This window comes from Lycorma delicatula, chromosome 5, assembly GCF_047948215.1.
Source record: "Lycorma delicatula isolate Av1 chromosome 5, ASM4794821v1, whole genome shotgun sequence".
In the NCBI taxonomy this organism is placed as follows: domain Eukaryota; kingdom Metazoa; phylum Arthropoda; class Insecta; order Hemiptera; family Fulgoridae; genus Lycorma; species Lycorma delicatula.
The window spans coordinates 68,434,910-68,455,097 of record NC_134459.1 but is presented as its reverse complement, the minus strand read 5'-3'; the positions used below and the strand labels follow the sequence as shown (position 1 = coordinate 68,455,097).

Genomic DNA, 20,188 nt, shown 5'->3' with positions numbered 1-20,188 from the left:
GAATAATGCACAATTTATTTAAAGTTCCTGTAAAACTACAGTAGTGTGCAAATTAATCTGAACAAAGGGAATTTTTTTATTTCTGTATTGTGGCTATACTGTCTGACAAAACCCATTTTTTAAGTTGTCTGTTTAATGTGAGGTTGTTGTTCTTTGATTATTTAGCAATTTTCATTTTACAAATAGTGTTGTGAAAGTTTATTTAATTTTTTATTGGAAAATCATATTTTATTATTTTTTGTCATGTCTTGAATATAACAGTATGACATGGCAAACAGCTTCCCAATGTGGAGTTGGACTACAGACCATGAATGGCTATTTTAAAACAATTTCAAGAAACTGGTTCCTTTTCACCTCAAAGGAAAAGCAAACGTAGCCGTAAATGAAAATCTACTCCAACATAGGATTGGTTTTATCAGTGGGAAAAAGTAAACTTGATCCAAAATTATCAACAGTGGATTTAAATCGAGAATTAGCAGCCAGTAGATTTACATGTGATAACTATTAGACGCCAACTTCTTGCAGCTGGACAGAAAGCTTGTCAACCAGCTAAAAAGCAGCCTAGAACCAGCAATGTGAAAAAAAAAGCTCTTGTGAGCAAAAGCACATGCTAACAGGACCAAAGAAGAATGGAAAATGTTATGTTTTCTGAGGAGTCATATTTTTATGTTCAGGGGCAAAACATTCATTACGTTAAAAAAGCATCAGATGAAAATACAACACTAACTCATATTCAACAATCAGTTAAACATCCTCACAAAAAAATATTTTGGGGTAATTTCACATTTAGAGTTCATTACGTTCAGTAGATGGTTTGTTGAAAAGTGATGGATATATCAAGATTCTGGAAGGAAAGTGTAAAAAAACTTCACAAGGCAATGAAATGTTCCGAGAATATTTTCGCTATACCATACTACCAAAAAAGTGATACAATTTTTTGAAGAATGAAACATTAAAAGTGCTCCTGTGGCCAGACAATTCCCCAAACTAAATCCAGTTGAAAATCTTTGGGTAATAACTCAAAAAATTATTCTCAAAAATGAATTATACCACAAAAATTGACCTCATTATAGCAAAAATATCTCAGTATAAACTGCTCTCACCTATTGTTTGGACAGTTACTTGGTTTGGTATATAATGGTGAATAAGTATTTCATCTACTGTAATAAAACATTGAAGAAACTTGGCAGAATCGGGTTTAAGTAAGTCTAAACACCCTTGAGATGTGTTCAATCAAATGAGTTTTTACTTGACTGTTCATAAATGGAACAGCCACTGACCAGAAAGCTTTTTCATACGCAAAACTTGTGTAAAATGTACTGACACATTGTCCATTAAGATGTTTGCTGTGATATAAAGCTTGCACACATTCAATCGACAACCATAACAAGGGAGTGTGGATTTTTATGACAACTTTGTCAGTCTTACTGGTTTTTGGGTGTCCTGAGTGTTGATAATCATGAATGGATGTACAACCACATTTAAATTCAGCAGTCCACTTTTTTACCATTGAAAATGAAGGGGAAAATTCTTTAACATGGATCTAATTTTTTTTGTATGTCATCGTCGTTAAATCTTTTAAAAGAAAGTACTAGGTGTATGTATACACATGTATATATGTATGTGTATGTATACATACACATAAGCATGAAGAACACAACCTCACTTAAAATTATCTTATTTGATTCAATCATACTGTTAAATGATTTCAATGATAAAATGTAAATGTAATGATAATGTATGTAAATGTACTTGGCAAGCGTGGACATGGCGGATGAGATCTCATTTGTTGCATGTTCGGAGTACCCACGCGAATGAAGGACCATCTTGATGTTATCCATTAGTTGTGATGTCAGCGACTGATTTGCTCCTACGAATGGCGTGTTCAAATTTAAGCTGAGGTTGAGGCCGCTACCAAGGCCACCATTCATCATCATTTGTCCAACTAAACAACAAACATAAAAAAAATAGCAGTAATTAAATATTTAGAGCTCTACAGAAAACATAATTTTTTTAATTATTTTGAAACTAGCAAGAAATAAAATTTACGAATTTCAGAAAGTAAACAATTCAAGTCTTAAGTTGCCAGCAACCAGAAAATTTTGTAAACAAATTTTTCTGTAATAAAATAATATCTTTAAAGCTAATCTCTTTAAAGAAAGTAAAAAATACTTCTTCAAGTCTGCATGAAGAGATAACAAATCCCTATTCAAGAAGATGGATGTTAAACAACGTGCCCTATATCTGGGCAAGATCTTAAACATTTTTAACTACGAGATTATACACAGAAGGGACAGCTGAAATGTAATGCACATAGAAATATAATGGAAGAACAAAATGTTATACAAACTGACAAGTGCTGCTATTTTATAGTTTCATTCCCCTACTATTAAATTAACATTCTAAAACTTGTTGACCCATACCCTCATTTTTTATCAGTCACCGTTTCTATGGAGCTGAGTATGCCTGCTACATCATCATGACATTCATCATCGCCTAAGTCATTTATGGTGAGTACTATGAGTAGGTGGGCGATAAAATTTCATGCATCAGAAGCTGGCAAAGGGAATATTGAGAATGAATTGAATGAAATGATTGACCAGTTTCTGTAATTTGTAACTGAGAGTTATAACAAAAGGAGGTGCATGAACTGGATTCAAAATGAAAGTTGTATCACACAGCATTGCATTGTCATCTACATAGACATATCAGAAGGAAGATTATTATTGCACAATTGGGCTACTACAAAATGTGTTTGCAGTAGGTGCTAAGTAAATTCACAGAAAAGAACAAACAACAACGAAAGGAATGTTGTGAACAGCTTCTGAAACATAAGACAGAGAAGAAATCTTTTTTCAGTGTTGTTGATAAGAGACAAAACTTGAATGAATCATTAAAACCCAGAATGAAAAGTTGTAGAGCACAGAATATTGACACTACGATTTGCCACAATCAAAAAAAATTCTCCTCTGAGTGTTCTGGGATTCCAAACACATACACATACACATAACAGACTACCTGGAAGCCAGGTCTCAATTGTAATTTCTAGGCAATACATTGAAACATTAAAACACCTTTGAAATGCGTGTTGTGATTTGATGATTCACACAAACAATGTATTCCCCCACATCAGTGGAACTACCAAGGTTCTTGTGAAGATGAAATTTGAACCTATTTCCACCCTCCATACTCACTAGATTTGGTGTCCAGCTATTTCTTTTCACAATTAAAGAATATTAAGGAAATTCATTTCACCATAAATGATGAACTGAAGGGCACAGTGAGGCTGGGGATCAAGGAAAAAGCACCAACATTGATGGAATGCATTTCATTGATGGAATGAAAAAACTACTTCACCATTGACAGAAATTCGGAGCTGTAAATTGTGACTGTGAAAAAATACATGTTATTTTTGCAGAAAATGATATGTACTTTTTATTTACTTTTCTATTGCGAGTTATAAGCAACTGTGCATCACATTTACCACCTGTAGTTTATAGTTCATGTTATCTTAATTGAATGCAGATGTTTTGGCAAAAGTTTAAACCAATAAAGGCAAATATATCTTTTCTAAATAATATAAAAGTAAAACCCATCATATGATGAATGTAATCATTAGAAAGTAATTAAAATCTTTACCTAATTAATAAATAAGTGATGTACTTATTTAATAGAAAAAATTTAATCCCTTAAAAAAAAATTAATTTTATATCACCAAAATCTTATGATTTAAGGTACTTGATATAATCCAGTACATATTATGCAAAATAACCATCAAAAAATAAAAATAAAATTATACGATCTTAATATCAAAATAGTTTACAGTATTCTGTCAACAATAGAAATATCTTTATTTTGATGTACACATTATTACATTTATTAACTTAACTCATTGTACATACGAAATTACATGAAACAAAAACTTACAAATGACAAAATACAATCAGCAGTTAGAAATTCTTAGAAGAGAGAGTTAAAAAAGTTAAAAAAAAAAAAAGAGAGAGAGAGAGAGAGAGAGGGAGTGAGAGAGTGAGAGAGAGTGAGGGGGGGGTGAGAGTGAAAGTGAGAGAGAGGGAGGGAGGGCGAGAGAGGGGGGAGGGGAGAGAGAGAGAGGACTACAATTCAGTCACTATAATCTAAGCTTTCATATACTTAACGACAATATATTTAATTAATACAATTTAACTATCAAATACTGCAACACAAAACCCAAACAAATTCTTGAGAATTTTATTTTTATGTTCCTTAAATGTTTGAAAAAATTTTCCATACATTTAATTTTTTGAAGATTTTAGAAACTAAAAAATTTTTAATTATTTTACTTCCTTTTAAATATTAAGCAATAAAAAAAAAAGCTGAAAAGATTTACAAGTACCTGCAACACTATTATTTAATGTAGGACTGGTGAACGTGTTTGCAGCTGTTGTATTGTGAGCATATGGAGAACCAGTGGGGTTATAGTTGGCAACAGGGCCTGCAATATCAGCATAGCTGACATTTAAACAGCTGCCACTTTGAGGATCTTCCATTACCTTTGCCAGTATCATCATGCAAGCTTTTTTGTTATTTTCCATTTCACCTGTAAATGAAAAGTTTTAAATGCTAAATATTTTTAACATAATGTTTGACTATTTTCCACAAATAATTCACAAAATAAATTTTGAATTTGTCAATTATTCTTTTTTACAGTTCTAGATTAATAATTTCAGTATATTAATAATTTGAGTAGATTAATCATTTCAATAATTTTATATTGAACATTATACTGATCTGAAAATTTTTACCAATTAATACAAAGTCAGGAATATCCATTTTATGTGGGTTTAAAGTATACTTAAGATAGATCGCATTAAATATTATGTCCAGAAATAAAAAGTTAGTAATTATAATTATTTTTTTGTATACTAGTAACATCATCTACAGTTGCTTAAAATGCTTCATTATCTTTTTACTACTTTCTTTTTTGACAATGCACAACAATTAAACAGTGGTAATCAAGTTGTATGTTTTTGTAATAATAAAACTAAATAACTTTTAATTTAAGTAAAGTTTAATGAAACTAAATCTTTTTTTAAATTGCTTTTATTATGTAAATAGTTTGAAAACCTTATCTTGTACATTTCATATAAATCTGCTTACTCAGAAAAAAAAAGAAGCTATTTATGAATAAATTAATCTAACAATAGTCTATATATCTATTAAAAAAAAAATCTTTAAAATAAGAAAACTATATTGAATACTGAATATTTTATCTTATCAAACATTATTATTTGAAGGACCGAAATGAAAAAAGTGTCAAGGAAAAATTATGTCTGAATCATGCGATCAGGTATTTATTGTTATTTATAATTACAACATAAGATTATCACTGAATTTTTATATTAAAACCTTGATTTACCATTTAAAATAATATTTTCTTATATGCAACCATCTATAAAAAAGAATCATGGTACATAATACTGTATGTTGTTTGGTTAGTTTTAATTCTAATACAGTACAGATAAGATTTTAGAATAAATTTTGATAGCGAGATATAAACATATAAGCATGGTTTCGGGCCTTTTGATAATGAAGGCTCTGATTTCAGAAAAGAATTTTTAGCTAATAGAATGTTCATCAAAATCCATGAGCAGTTTTGCGAGGCTGGTGACATTTGAGCTGTTGAATCATAAATAGTGGGCTAGTCAAAAGTGAACAAGATCCAGGGTTGACATGCAGAAGAGAATCTGTGGCCACTGGACCAAATGGAATATTCTTTATAATCAGTTACTATATATCCATATTACCTTAAGCATACTCAAGTTATGTTATCAACTGATTTCTGACAAATAAGCCAATGAATGTTTTTTATTTATGGATGAGGAATCATTTACTTGGAAGTGAATAAACAATTACCATTATAACAATCTTTTCAGGGCAAAAGAAAATCCATATTTTATGAAGGATTCAGCATCAGTTTTCTGTCAGAGCATGGGCTAATTTCTTTAGAGAAATGCAGATAGGTCCCTTCCCTTTCTCTCCATCCAACTGATTGAAGAGAAGGTTATTACAAATCTCACAAACACATTTCATGATATATTGAAGAATATTCTTCTGACAATGGTGATCCAGTAGTCTGGGTCCCTTACACACAAATTTAAATCCATGGCACTTTTAATGGGGGTATTTGAAAAGCATGTATGCATAAACTAAAAAAAAACTCAAAATAAATTGAGAGCTATGACGCAAGTAATATAAAGAATAATTGAACACGTTTGAGCTTCTATGATGAAATAGGCCAAATTATTAAGCCTTTCCATTATTAAAGTAATGATTTTATTTGCTTAAGTGAAAAAATGAAGTGTTTGAAACTCCTCAAAACTCCAGTCAGAAAGCTGTTAAAATTTTTTGGATAGGTATTTGAGGCACTGTGAAAATCTGTGAACACTTCTTTTGTAATCTTTTGTTGAAGGGTAGTGGGCCTAGCCAACACTTGAATTTTTAACTTTGCATTTCAATTTTTAACATTGAGGCATTTCAAAATTTTAATACCTTCAAATTTAGTATTTAATGAAATAAAAATAGAAAAGCCAAATTATTTAGTCTGGTTTGAAAATTTTCCAGGCCGTTTCAAAACTGTATTTCATAAATATCAAAAAAATATATTTGAGGCACGCTGAGGTTTAGACAATAGTTAGAAAAATGTTTGAAGTAGTTAAAAGATTCTCATTCATAGTGAAACTCGAGCAGTTATAGAAGTGCTATTTTGTCTAAATATATATATATTAATCATGGAAACTGAAAAATTAGTTTGTGTTATTTGCACAAAAAGCAATGGAAAAATAATTGATTTTAGTGTAAAATATCTACAAAAGCCGTGAAGAGTTGAAAATTTGGCAAAAACATGGGTTAAAATATATAAAGACATTATTTTAACATCCAATATTAACCTAAAAGAGTTATCACACATATTGCTATAAAAGTTTCCTCGCTTTTATAAAGAAATATTATGATGACAACGCTTCAGGAAAATGTAATGTACCTTCTCATTACATATAGTATAATTTTACATTTTATTGTGTATAATAAAATAATATAATCATAAATAATCGTAGGAAATCCATAGTCCTTGAATAAGATAAATCTTGTCTATCAGACTACAACACTCGCTATACCGACTACAGGGTTATATTTATGTATACTATAGTTAAAAGATATATTTTTTAACTACAGCTAAATAAAACAGCTGTAGCATCTGCTTGTCTACAAATTTATTACCTGCTTGAATTTCTACAGTTACCTCAATGAATGGAATGAAAAATTTTAGAATAAAAACTTTTAACATTAAAAGTTTAATAATTTCATTACATTTTGTTATTAAAAATTAAATTTCATTTCATGTTTTGTATTTCATCAAAAATTAGTTAACAATTCTTAGTATAACTAATATTTTATTAAAATTTTTTGAATTTTAATATTATTATTTAATTTTAATATTGGCATAAGGCTTCAGTGACTAACTTAAAGTTGAATTCTTTTTTTCTCTAATATAAATTTTATATTACAGACATTTCATCATCTAATGAATGTGCTTCCAGTCAACAAAGTATGTGTGAAGCATTAACATCTTGAGACATAGAATGTATTGCTGACATTGAGCCCACTTTTAGAAGAAAATGCATTAGAAACTTCAGAGGAGTCGAGAAAATCAAGATGTTTGTATTTTTTGTGGCAAAAGCTCCAAAAAAATACAAAGGACAACATCAACCTCTTAATGCTCTCAATAAGGAAGTTTTGTGAAAAAACTTTAATACTATACAAAGAACTTATCAAGGATACTAAAGTATAAAAAAAAATCCAAAGTCAGACATGATTATTTATAATCATAGAATCTGCCAAAAAGATTATTTCAATAAATTGCAAGAGTATCAAGAAAAACTGAAAATGAATTATCACAAAAATTTAAAATTACATCAAGAAGCTTTGAAGAAATTTGCTGTTTTTGAAGTATTCCCAAAAATAAAACGTTTTACTCCTTTAGTTCATTATGCAAGTTATTTGGATATAATTACAAACACTGCTACAAAAAAGTGTGACAAATACAAAAATATATTCAGTAAAGCTCATTTTAAAACAAAATTTTTAAAAAGATATAGCAACAAGCTACAAATTACATTTGTACATAATAAAAAAAATTGTTGGGCCGAAAGGTTATTATGTTAATGATGATTTATATGTTATGTTAATGATGATTTATGTTATTATATAATGATGATTTATGTTAATGATGATGCAGCAACAAATACTGATGATGAATAAAAAAAATCCAAGAGGAAAATTCATATTTTTATACCTACATATTAGTTCATCCAAATAAATTTTGTCATGTAATTTTATTTTGTATTCATTCATTTTTTCAATCTGTTATATTTTATTATAATAAATAAAAATATAATTTAATTCAACTAAAAAGAGGATAAATAAAAATATATTTAATTTGTTAAGTTATATTGCATATCATTATATATACGAGGTGCGACAATAAAGTAATGAGACTGATTTTTCTTTGCAAGATGTGGCAACCCTGCAGCTTGCGTAAACACACCATCTTTGACCTTGGTCTATAAGCAATTTCTAGTGCAAGTGGCACATTGATGCAACTGCTCAGTCGTGAGTTGTGCTGTAATAAGTGAACACATGTTTGTGTCCCTTGTCACAGCTTTTTGGACATCTTGTGTTATTTGAAAATGGTGTCCCTTGCCGCCATTTTGACTCTTGGAAATAGAAAAAAGTCGCACGGAGCGATATCTGGTGAATAAGGTGGCTGTGGTAGTACTGAAATTTGTTCTGAGGTTAAAAATTGCTGTACTGACAGAGCAGTATGGGATGGCGCATTATCGTGATGCAGAATCCAATTATCAGCAATGTTGGCACGGACACGAAGAACTTGTTTACGAAGTATTTCTAAAATTTCTTTGCAGAAATATTGGTTAACTGTTGTTGTGTCCAGGAGGCACCCACTCTTTATGAACAATTTCCTTGGAATCGAAGAAGCACACAAGCATGCATTTCATTTTTGACTTTGACATGCAAGCTTTTTTTGGTCTGGTAATTCCTTTGAGCACCATTGCGATTTTTGGCGTTTTGTCTCTGGATCGTATTGAAAAAACCAACCTTCATCAACAGTGATAACAAGGCTCAACAAATCTGGATTGATATCCGTTTGCTCTAACAGATCGGCTGCCACATTTTTCCGTGTTTCTCGCTGTTGTTGTATGAGATTTTTGGGGACCATTTTTGCACAAATCTTTCTCATACCAAGATCTTCAGTCAATATTAGACGAACCGTTTCTCGATTGATGTTGAGTTCTTCTGCAATCATTTTTTCGGATAATCTTCGATCAGATCGTACGATTTCACGCACCCTGGTCCAATTGGCATCTGTCCGTGAGGTTGATGGTCGTCCACTGCGGTCTTCATCTTCAACATTCGTTCTGCCTTCAGTGAAAATTTTATGCCACCGAAAAACTTGAGCTCTTGACATAACCTCCTCTCCAAAAGCCTTCTGAAGCTTACCATAAGTTGTCGTCGTGTTTTCACCCAATTTAACGCAAAAAGAAATGGCATACCGTTGCGCAATATTTTGCAGTTCCATTTCTGTGACAAGAGACAAAAACACGTGTTCACTTATTACAGCACAACTCATGACTGAGCAGTTGCATCAATGTGCCGCTTGGACTAGAAGTAGCTTATAAACCAAGGTCAAAGATGGTGTGCCTACGCAAGCTGCAGGGTTGCCACATCTTGCAAAGAAAAATCAGTCTCATTACTTTATTGTCGCACCTCGTACATCATCATATCTTTTTTTCATTTAATGTTAAATATATGAATATTCTAAAAAAATATTACTACAAATGAAAATTTTTTAACTACTACAAAATATTTTCTAACTGCACACTTGCTATAAGTTATGTGGGGACTTGTGAGAGCCAATCGTACCACAGCACACATCAACTCAGCTTGCTGCTGACATACGCTCTCTCTCACACTTCAAGCTACCTATAGTGTAACTCGCACTAAACAAGTATGCACTTACGGTGTTAAATGTATAACATTCCTGATCACATGGCAGGTAAAAGTCCCACCAAAATGGCCCGTCCTTTTAAAAATATCTTTTTCTGGGTATAAATATTATTCTGTCTAAACCTCAGCATGCCTCAAATATATTTTTTCAATATTTATGAAATACACTTTTGAAACGGTCTGGAAAAATTTTAAATCCATCTAAATAATCTGGCTATTTTATTTTTTATTTCATTAAATACTAAAGTTGAAGGTATTAAAATTTCAAAATGCCTCAAGGATTTTTTTGCAACTAAAGTTTCGTAAAGTTAAAAATTTAAGGGTAAAAAACAATTTTGGCTTCGCAACGCTAGCCAAATTCAACTTTGCATTCAGACAATAAGTGTTATCAAATTTTCACGGTGCCTCAAACACCTTCCCTAAAATGTTTAACAGCTCTCCTATTTATTATTAATTGTTTCATAACTCATCAATTTTATTTTTCAATAATAATAAAATATATATTAAGTTTTTTAAACATTACTAGTTTAGTGATATTTGAGCTACATCAAGTAACTTGTGCTACTATAGAGTTAAAAATTAAGATAACATTTTGAGATTTATGAAATAAAAATTTCCAAATTTATTTAATAGAGAACATTACTCTAGAAATATATGGCAATTACATTAAAATAATTCAATCTACTCCACTCTTAAAATAAATATCAGGTTAAAAAAAAAACAGTAAATGGCATACAGATAGATAAAAGTGTTTCTGGACCTATGCTTATAGGAACTTTACTTCTCATACTGATGTTAGGAACACACTATTAAAATATTAAATGACCTTTTTTGTACACCCAGTTTAAGTTGAAACTTGAATACATTCAGTTTAAGTTAAGTTGAATACATTCCAGAAAACACACCTATAACAGTTATACATCTTTCCTGAAGTGACTGATCTTTAGCTTTTTGTGATATCTGTACATACGAACCACTCTCTTCTTTCATCTGTTTAATATAAGCACCACCTTTGCCAATTATCATACCAGCTGTACTGTTTGGTATAAGAATTTTCACCTGAAAACAATATAAATAACTGATGAAAAATAAAATAGAATATCACAAATTAATAATCGCATTTTAATCATAACTTATGACCTTTACATATGAAAAACATCAAATACCTCTAGGGAGAAGACTGTATTTACTTATGAAAATAAAACAAAATTAAAAATTTAAGATATATTAAATCAACTATACAAGTTGAAAGATAAATTAATGACAAAAGGAAAAATTCAATATACTAACTGAACAAAAGAATAAGTTAATTGTTTATTTTTTAATTATTTTAAAGTATTAAATAAATAAAAGGGAGAAAGTATGTTATTAATTTCCATTTTTTCTAGAATCAGTAAAGCTTAAATAAAAGTTCAATTTTTGTATCTGATTCCAGATCAAAAAAGTAAAAACATATTTAAAATTTGATTTGTACAAGAGAAATGATTTTGCAATAGTGACAGTCGCATTTAACTTGAACCTTTGATAACTATTTTTATTTAGTGCAAGTACAAAATTCCCACCAAAGTACAAAAGGTATGTGTGTACACTTTACACACCTATACTGACTGTGTGACCCAGCATATCTTCTTCAGTAATTCTTATATAAGAACTGGACAAACATCCAAAAATATCTCCAGAGGAAGTTAGTTAAAGTTTTTACTATTTTGGTTATTTGGATTTTTCTGACTAAACATCCATCCAGTGAATATTCTGAGTTAGATATAGTCTACATTTCAAATAAAGTAAAAGTAAATTTAACTTGCAAGTTTTGATTAACTTGCTCTTTTTTAGCAAGAAATACATTATTCTTAACTTTTTTTTTAATTGCTTAAATTTCTTTAGGACATGTTCTAAATTATAAAATAAACAACTTTTAAATAAATCAGTAACAAAGAACAGGAAAAATTTGACTTTATAAATTTATTTACATTACTTTTTCTTCAAATAAACAACAATCACACAAAGTTAAAAAAGATACTTTTTCAACTAATAAAATTTTTTAACTTTAAAAAATGTATTTATTTTAACCTCATTTCTATACAAACATATTATATGATTAAGAATAAAACGCACTGTTGTAATATTATAAAAATTACTTTAATATTATTTACAGCACAGACCACAAATATGTTTAAAAAATTTATTACGGAATTGGAAAAGTTGTCACAAAAATTATTGTAATAAAAACAGATAATATTTTTTAAAAACTAAAACTTTAGAGTCGAACTTAATTAAATAAATTTTCATTAGAAGCATTTTATGAATTACTTTATACACTGACAAATAAATGTATGTACTTCAAAATTCATTTTGAAGTACAACTTTAGTTCATTTAAGAGAATCCTTAAAAGTTGAGTTAATATTTTTTCCAAATACAAAAGCACCATAAATAACATCTTTAAGGGTGTATTTGTTTATTATGTTTGCTTCTAGAGCAGATCAGCCTGTTAATGCAGACTCTGTAAACTAAAACTGATGTTTAATTTTATTCGTCTATTACATCTTGATTTTACGGATTTTGAACAAGTGAATACAAGTTTTTTTCACTTTATGCAATATATATTTATTTTATTTTAGTTCAAGCTATATATTTGAAAAAAGAAACTGAAGCAAGACTTAACTTAGTTACTAATAGAGACGTTTTATGCAATTGAAAAGAAATGTATACAAATCATTAAGGAAATATACTTAGTTCAAAATATGCTATTCAATTTGCTAACCATGCTGGTTGCAATTAAGGGAACAATACAGCATAACATCAATCAAAAAATGACTCCTTCAGTAATAAGTAAAACAAATGATTTGTTAAACATTAATGTTCCTTTTTTTACATAAAACAGTAATTTTTCACAAAAGTATGTATTTTAACAAAATAAACTAGAAACAATTTAATGATCCTAATCTACGATACACCATTGTAAGTGAATTTTATTCTATTTATTCTTGGTTTCATATTCTGATTAATACTGGAGAATTCACAGTAATTAAGTAAGATGATTTTCATTTATGTGTATTGATTTTACATGACATATCTTACCATATAATAGGGATTAAGTATTTATAAACAGGAAAACATTGTGAAACAATTTTACAAAAATAATATAAAAAATTAGAAAAACCTTTGACATGAATACTAATTTTATTCAATTACTAATAAATAAAATTCATGTTACAAATTTCATGAATTTGTTAACTTTTTTAAAATAAAACTATTTTGGAATATATGAAAAATTTTTCATTTCCAGTAGAACTTTTTATGAACTGAACTGATCAATATTTTCCTAACAACAGTTTAAAATAATTAAGTTAAAAATAATAGCAGTTGTACGAAATCATTTTTTCGTGATAAATCATTTATATAGATTAATAAAAAAAAATTCCTCAATAGAATTTATAAACTGTAATATAACTTTCAGAGGAATAAAGTATTATAACTAATTATATAATAACTTTCAGAGAGAGAATACAAAGTATATTGAAAACATCAATATTAAAATATAATAGTAAAATGAGTGAATGAAAGTGAACTGAAAATGAAAATATTAATACTAATATTAGAGATGGATGAATGATAAAAATAAATGAAAATTAATAAGAATACGATAAAAAATCGCAATACAAAATGAAGATGATTGTGAAAATGATATGAAGTAATATGCACTATCGATTTAATCCACTTTCCTACATAAAATATTTTTACTGATCATACAGTAATAGTAGCAATATGCACGTGCAAATTGACCCGTAACTGATGATATAAAAAATAACCCAAGAGCTGCGTTCCTAATAAAAGCGAGACAATTTTTGGGCCATTAAAGTTAACCATAAATTGTATGCTTGGAACATACTCAAAATAAAAACCAAACCGCTCCACATCTCTATGCTAAAAAAAAACAAAAAAAAACACTCACTGAATTATACCTATATTGGTTTTAAAACCAATCGATACAACAGAAAATATGCCAATTTAACATCTATTACTTGAACTGGAAATTTATGGAACAACCCATAATATAAACTTCTGGTATTTATGCAAAAAATATTCAACAAAATTATACAGAAATATATCAACCTAAAAACACCATACACATCTTACAATTGATACAACCTTGATTTTAAATAATTTTAGTAAAAAATATGTTTCAAAATTTTTATGTTAATAAAAAAAATAAATAATAAAAATTATACGATTACTTTGGTTTATGTGCAACCCCTTTCCAGATAGGAAATAATGAGTCTTTAGACAGTTCTTCAAGTATACATAGTAGTCATTATCCCATTAAGTTTTAACCCAATCTGCTTCAAACAAGCAGCTGTCTTGTCGGCTATCACAAGTCAGCTTAGCACCATAAATGGAACCATGATGACCGATACAAATTTGTGACACTCATAAAGAGGAAGAAATAATAAAGGATAAGGAAAGGGGATACAAAGAAAAAGAGGATGACCAGCCTTTACTAGTTTCAACATCAAATTAAAAATATTTAATTGCATATTATATTGCAATAAAGAATTACTTACAAGTCAGTTAATACTTGTAATTAAACAAAAGCAAATAACTTAAATCAGAGTAACCCACCTTGACCAAGCAAGCTTCTTAATTGCAAGACACAGTGTGTATGTACATTCGCACATGCATGCACTCAAGAGACAAAGGAACCTTTTTTACTTCTTTGTTAATTTCCAGCATAAACACATTCTTGTATAAGCACACATGCGCCAAGAAATCATAATTAAACATATACGAGGGTAAGTCAAAAAGTAAAGAGAAATTTTTCCTCCCAATCACAGACATGGCAGCAATGATTGTTCTGCTATAACTCAGAACCTCTATCAGCTGGATACTGAAAGTACTGTTTCAATGTTAGCTATTTGCGATTGTGTTTTAAAAGTCTTTAAAGTGAGTGCTCCTTTGTCTGATTGCACCAAGGAAGAAATGCAAGCAGCGATACAATTCCTCAGCTCAGAAGGGGTGAAACCAGCAGAGATTATTCGTTGAATGCAGTAGCAATATGAAGAGAGTTGTTTGAGTGGAAGCAGATCTACAAATGGATTGATTGCTTTAAAAATATTAAGATTTCTCAGTGTGACAAACAGCAGCAAGGTAGCCTTCAAAATCTCTGTTTTAAGCTGCTGGACCAACCTCCATGTAATCCAGACCTGGCTCCAAGCGATTTCATCTTTTTGGCCCATTAAAAGAAGAGTTGTGAGGTAATCATTTTCAATCTGATGAAGAGGCCATATAGAAGTGGTGAAAAGTTTTCTGCATATCAGACTGAAAACTTTCTTCCAGGAAGGAATTCAAAAGCTCATTAAAAGATGGACTAAGTGCATAGAAATAGGAGGGGATTATGCTGAAAAATAATGTATGTATCATTTACATAAGTACAAATAAATATATTGATTTTTTAAATTTACTTTATTTTTTGATTTGCCCTCGTATATGATTAATCACATTATTGCATAATTTACTCAATATTTTAACTAAATCAGTTTTAATTTCTTATTCATTATTTGTAAATGTTTGTTTTGTTTATTAAAATTATATAATCTCTTACACGGTGTAAATGTAGTTACAATTCCATCACTAGTATTATCAAACCTCAAACAAATAGAACTTAAATGCCATCATTACTAATCAGGTTGTCTTAATGTAGTTACTTTAACCCCAAAAATAAACAGGAATAAGGATTAGGGAAACCAAAAATAAAGGAATAAAAAATAAGGAAAACTTTCTATGAACTTAATTATTTACAGCAACCTAGTTTAAAGGTGAAATTTGTCTATAAGCTCACATATCGCAACACACAAAAATAATTTAACAGCACAGACACATAGACATCATATACAAAAAAAAAATAATAAGTGCAATACAGTACACAAATAAAATATACATAAATTAAACTTCAGAGTTTAATATTAAGCACAATAAACAAACAGCTTCTACAGATAATCCAATCCAAAAAAACACTAAAAAATCAACTATAACAAGACCTACAAAATACTTAAACCAATAAAACTCTTTAGTAATAACCAAGCAAACCTTTAATGTTATAAACCTCAAAAGTTTTAGAACCATGATTTGCAGACTAAGTAATATAAATCCATTCGCCTAGATATAATATTGGAGAAATCAATACTATAAGACATCTAGGACACAAATGACTAATTTACTTATTTACCCCCAGCAAAAAATAAAAACTACGTATTTTAACATATTAACAAGATTCACAAAAAAGTATAAAGAAAAGCTGTAAATAATAGTGATTTCAGAATATAAGCTTGAATAATAAGCCTTGAATATAAGCTAGTTTATTAGCCTTGAATACAAGGTTGTTAATATTAAAAAAAAATTGTTTGAATATAATGAACACATCAAAGTTCCCCGTACAAAATTACAATTTTGCAAAATTGTAAAGATAAGCTGTAAATTTGAAACTACAAATCGAAAAGTATTTTTCACAATATACAAAAATCTCATCTCTTCTCTTAATTCCAAAAAAGAAAAAAGTAATTATAATTTGACATCAGTTAAGTAAATAGATACACCCACCCACACACTCACATTGTTCCACCAGTAAATGACCTATTTCAGGGGGTGATTCTAGTGCTAAAAAAAGAAAAAGGTCATCAAAACATGTAAGAAAAATGTTTTGTTTTCAAGTTATAGTAGCTGAAAGATTTCACCCTGATATTCTATTCACAGTAAAACCTTTCTGAATACTAATTATGGTAAAAAATTGTATTATTTTATCTTATTAACTTGAATTATAACTAATATACTTTTGATAAAATTCACATAAAACTAAAAAAACTAAAACATGATCTTTTTAGGGTAATATAACTTAGTAAAATAGCCAATTAACTAAAACTACAAATTTTGTTGAGAATTTAATTTTGAGTAAATTTATATTCTAACCAAACCGTGACAAATTTGTATAAATTACTGTCAAGGAACAATCAAAGAATCAAAATTATCAATGTGCAAAAATCAGTATGAAATCTTTTGGAAACTGTAACAAAAAATAAAGCATTTCTGAAAATGTTTATGACCTTTTTTTATCTACTTTTTAACTCTAAAACCACCTACCTACCATCAACTCTTACTAGCAAGTAGTCACCACCAACCATTTAATTAAAAATTCACTTTCAGACGTAAAAAAGAAGTTATAAGAACTCCAAGCTGAAAACAGAACTTACAGTTCTTTTAATTTAACTATAAAATTATTTTATTTAGTACACTGTATTAACCAAAATGTAAATGTAAAAAAGAAAAGAAACCCATGATTAAAACAAGCAGAAAGATTAATAACAATCAAACAACTTAATATGATGATTCAAATATTGTTTTTTTAATTGCAATAGAAACTCATTCACCAACATTTGAAAAAACAAAACATAAATATATATATATTTTTTTTGTTTTCATTTTAGTGATCTTTATTTATAAACATCCTTTATAAATTAGATGCATAAATCTAAATTTTTAAAAATGAATTAAAATTGCAGCAGGTTTTATAAATCTTATTACTTAATAAAACGCACTAAAATCTACAATATTGGAATAAGAATAATGTTTACCTTTTGGAAACTATTTTTGCCTTTTCCAAACATAATCTTGAGTACAAATAAATTTGGTTTCATTTATCATTAAAAATTAATAGTTGAACTATTTCAGATGAACTCTAAATGTAAGTTATGCACACAAATTAGTAATTTCCCTTTCACAACAGTTGTTCTTTTTTTATATTCAAATAATAATATAATGTATAGTTTTGGTAATATATACTCAAATTTGTATGCTGACAGAACACTATGCTAATATTTAAATAAAATTTAATTAATGTAACCTATTAATTTCTAAAATTAAACATTTTCCCTGAAAGTTGATTTTAAGATCTTCACGCCTGATGTGACATAAAAAAAAATTGGTTATTTTTTAAAGGAATTGGCTGATACGGTATAACTCTCGGACCTTGTACATAAATAACAACCTAATAAGATTTCATATTACAAAACTCTACATAGAATATTTTAAAATACAATTTCATAATTTAAAAAGTATATTTATCTACTCCAGAAAAGATAAATGAGTTTCAATTGTGTAACTGATTATCGATTTATGATATGATTATGATATAAGAGAGAATGAAATGGTGAGACATGAGCGTTGTGACATGACATTTCAATGATTGTCTCTGTCACCTGCTTGTCCCGCTCTGCTACCTTAACGTCGAGATCAAGGGATGTTGTGCCAGAGCCTTGCGGTTTCCCACCGCTTCCTCCACTTAATTCTGGCTTCTCTTTAATTTTTTCCATAATGAAAATAAGTACTGCCATTATAGCATCAACGTTTCCAGATATCAAACACACTCGCTCTGATGTACCTGAAAAACAAACAAATAACCATTAAAAATGTACAATGAATTAAAACACTTAATGGAGGAATAAACAACAAATTAAAACACCACCTCTGTCAATTGCAGCACCAAACAAACACATTCTTTTAAAAGTGGGTAGTTCAGTCTTAACTTATGTTGCATAAATCATAGCCTAGTTCACTGATTCAACAATACTCTGTTCCTACCATCTCTACTCAGTCATCATCCATCCATACATTAAAAAACAATTCTTTATAATTAATAAACTTTTTTTAAAAAAATACTATCACAGTTTTAAAACTAAATTTTATTTTTCTAGAGTTCAATGTTCTTTAAAAATTTTAATTCATAAAATTTTAACTTAACTCATCTTCATAAAATAAAATTAATTAAAAATAAATCAAATAAAACATCATCGGATAAAAAAAAAGAATACGTTTGAAAATCATTAAATCTATTCTTAATGATGTATATCATTTTATTATTTTTTAGTCACTTGTCACAATCAAATCAATATTACAAAGTAAATATACAACCTTTTTCTAAATACTATTATTGTCCATTGGTTCCTGTACATGAGTAGTTTTGGTCTACAAAGAAAAATCTACCTTGAAAGCCGAACCTCCAAGGAGTGACACTTGTGTTGACAAGATATTTACCAATATAGCTAACTGTCAAACAGAAGTTATCTTAATGTTCATTTTGGATCATGGAAGTTCTTATTGTCTGGATAGGATCTGATGCTGCTTCACCATATAACATGTGCAGATGTAATAGAGATTTTAGTGATTTCAATTTGAATAGATTGAATTTTTTGTTAATACTGGAAACATTGAATGATATATGGAATATGATATGGACGAGAAATTCTATTTATTTCTGAGTTGCTTTCAGGAAATTGTTTATCAGTCATGCCCAACCAACTATTTTGAGTGACCTTAGGAGTTTGCATAATCTTAAAAATCCTTGGTTTATCTATTAGTTTTATCTATTAGAGCGTTATGATCTAAGAAATATATATAATGCATTTAAAATATATAAAGATACCAAAATATGGGATGATTATAAAAAGTAAAAAAACATATGAAAAAAATATTAAGTTAGCAAAACAAACTTAAACTTATCTTGCTTGCAAACTTTCCCTTTCCAAGGATGATAGTAAGAAAACATGGCAAATAATAAATAGGGAGATTAAACCTTTTGTACGTGGAAAAAATAATGAGTTATGTAGTGGGAATTCTTTTCTAACAGACCCAAGGGTCATTGTTGGAAATTTTAATGATTATTTTGTAAATAATATATATGAAACTAATAATACATCAAGGGTAGAACATTCCGTTAATGATCATGTCGATACTTATATGAATTATGTTACCCCATTGTGATGGCCTATTTGTGATTCTTATAAAGGAAACTATTACAGCTGTAGTCTCACCATTGGCATGAAGCCAAACACTACCCCTTATTTTAAAAAAAGTGATCCTAATGGAGTGGAAAATTATAAACCTATTGCTCTTCTACCCAAGTTTCCGTAAAGTTTTTGATAAGGCAGTAATCGCACAATGTCTACAATTTTGGAAGTGACCAACTATCTAATTGACAGCCAATTTGAATTTCTTCCAAAAAAATGTGTAAAGAAAGCTACTGTCTGTTCATTGAGAGAGTAACTCTAGACTCAAGTCAAAGGGTGATGAGCTGTTTCC

General features: G+C 28.9%; 1 protein-coding gene across 2 annotated transcripts in view; it reads right to left on the bottom strand.

Annotated features, from left to right (window-relative positions):
* Nucleotides 1–20,188, bottom strand: part of ps (RNA-binding protein Nova-1-like protein passilla) — a 99,908-nt gene that overhangs the window by 2,194 nt on the left and 77,526 nt on the right. The window contains exons 3-6 of one of the 2 annotated variants that reach the window (XM_075366382.1): nt 18,331–18,491; nt 10,968–11,121; nt 4,376–4,579; nt 1,753–1,945 (exon numbers count right to left, since the gene is read on the bottom strand). In XM_075366382.1, the coding sequence (XP_075222497.1) occupies nt 1,753–1,945; nt 4,376–4,579; nt 10,968–11,121; nt 18,331–18,491 (712 nt within the window). Of the gene's footprint in view, nt 1–1,752; nt 1,946–4,375; nt 4,580–10,967; nt 11,122–18,309; nt 18,492–20,188 lie in introns of both variants that reach the window. The other variant, XM_075366381.1, reaches the window with a different exon arrangement.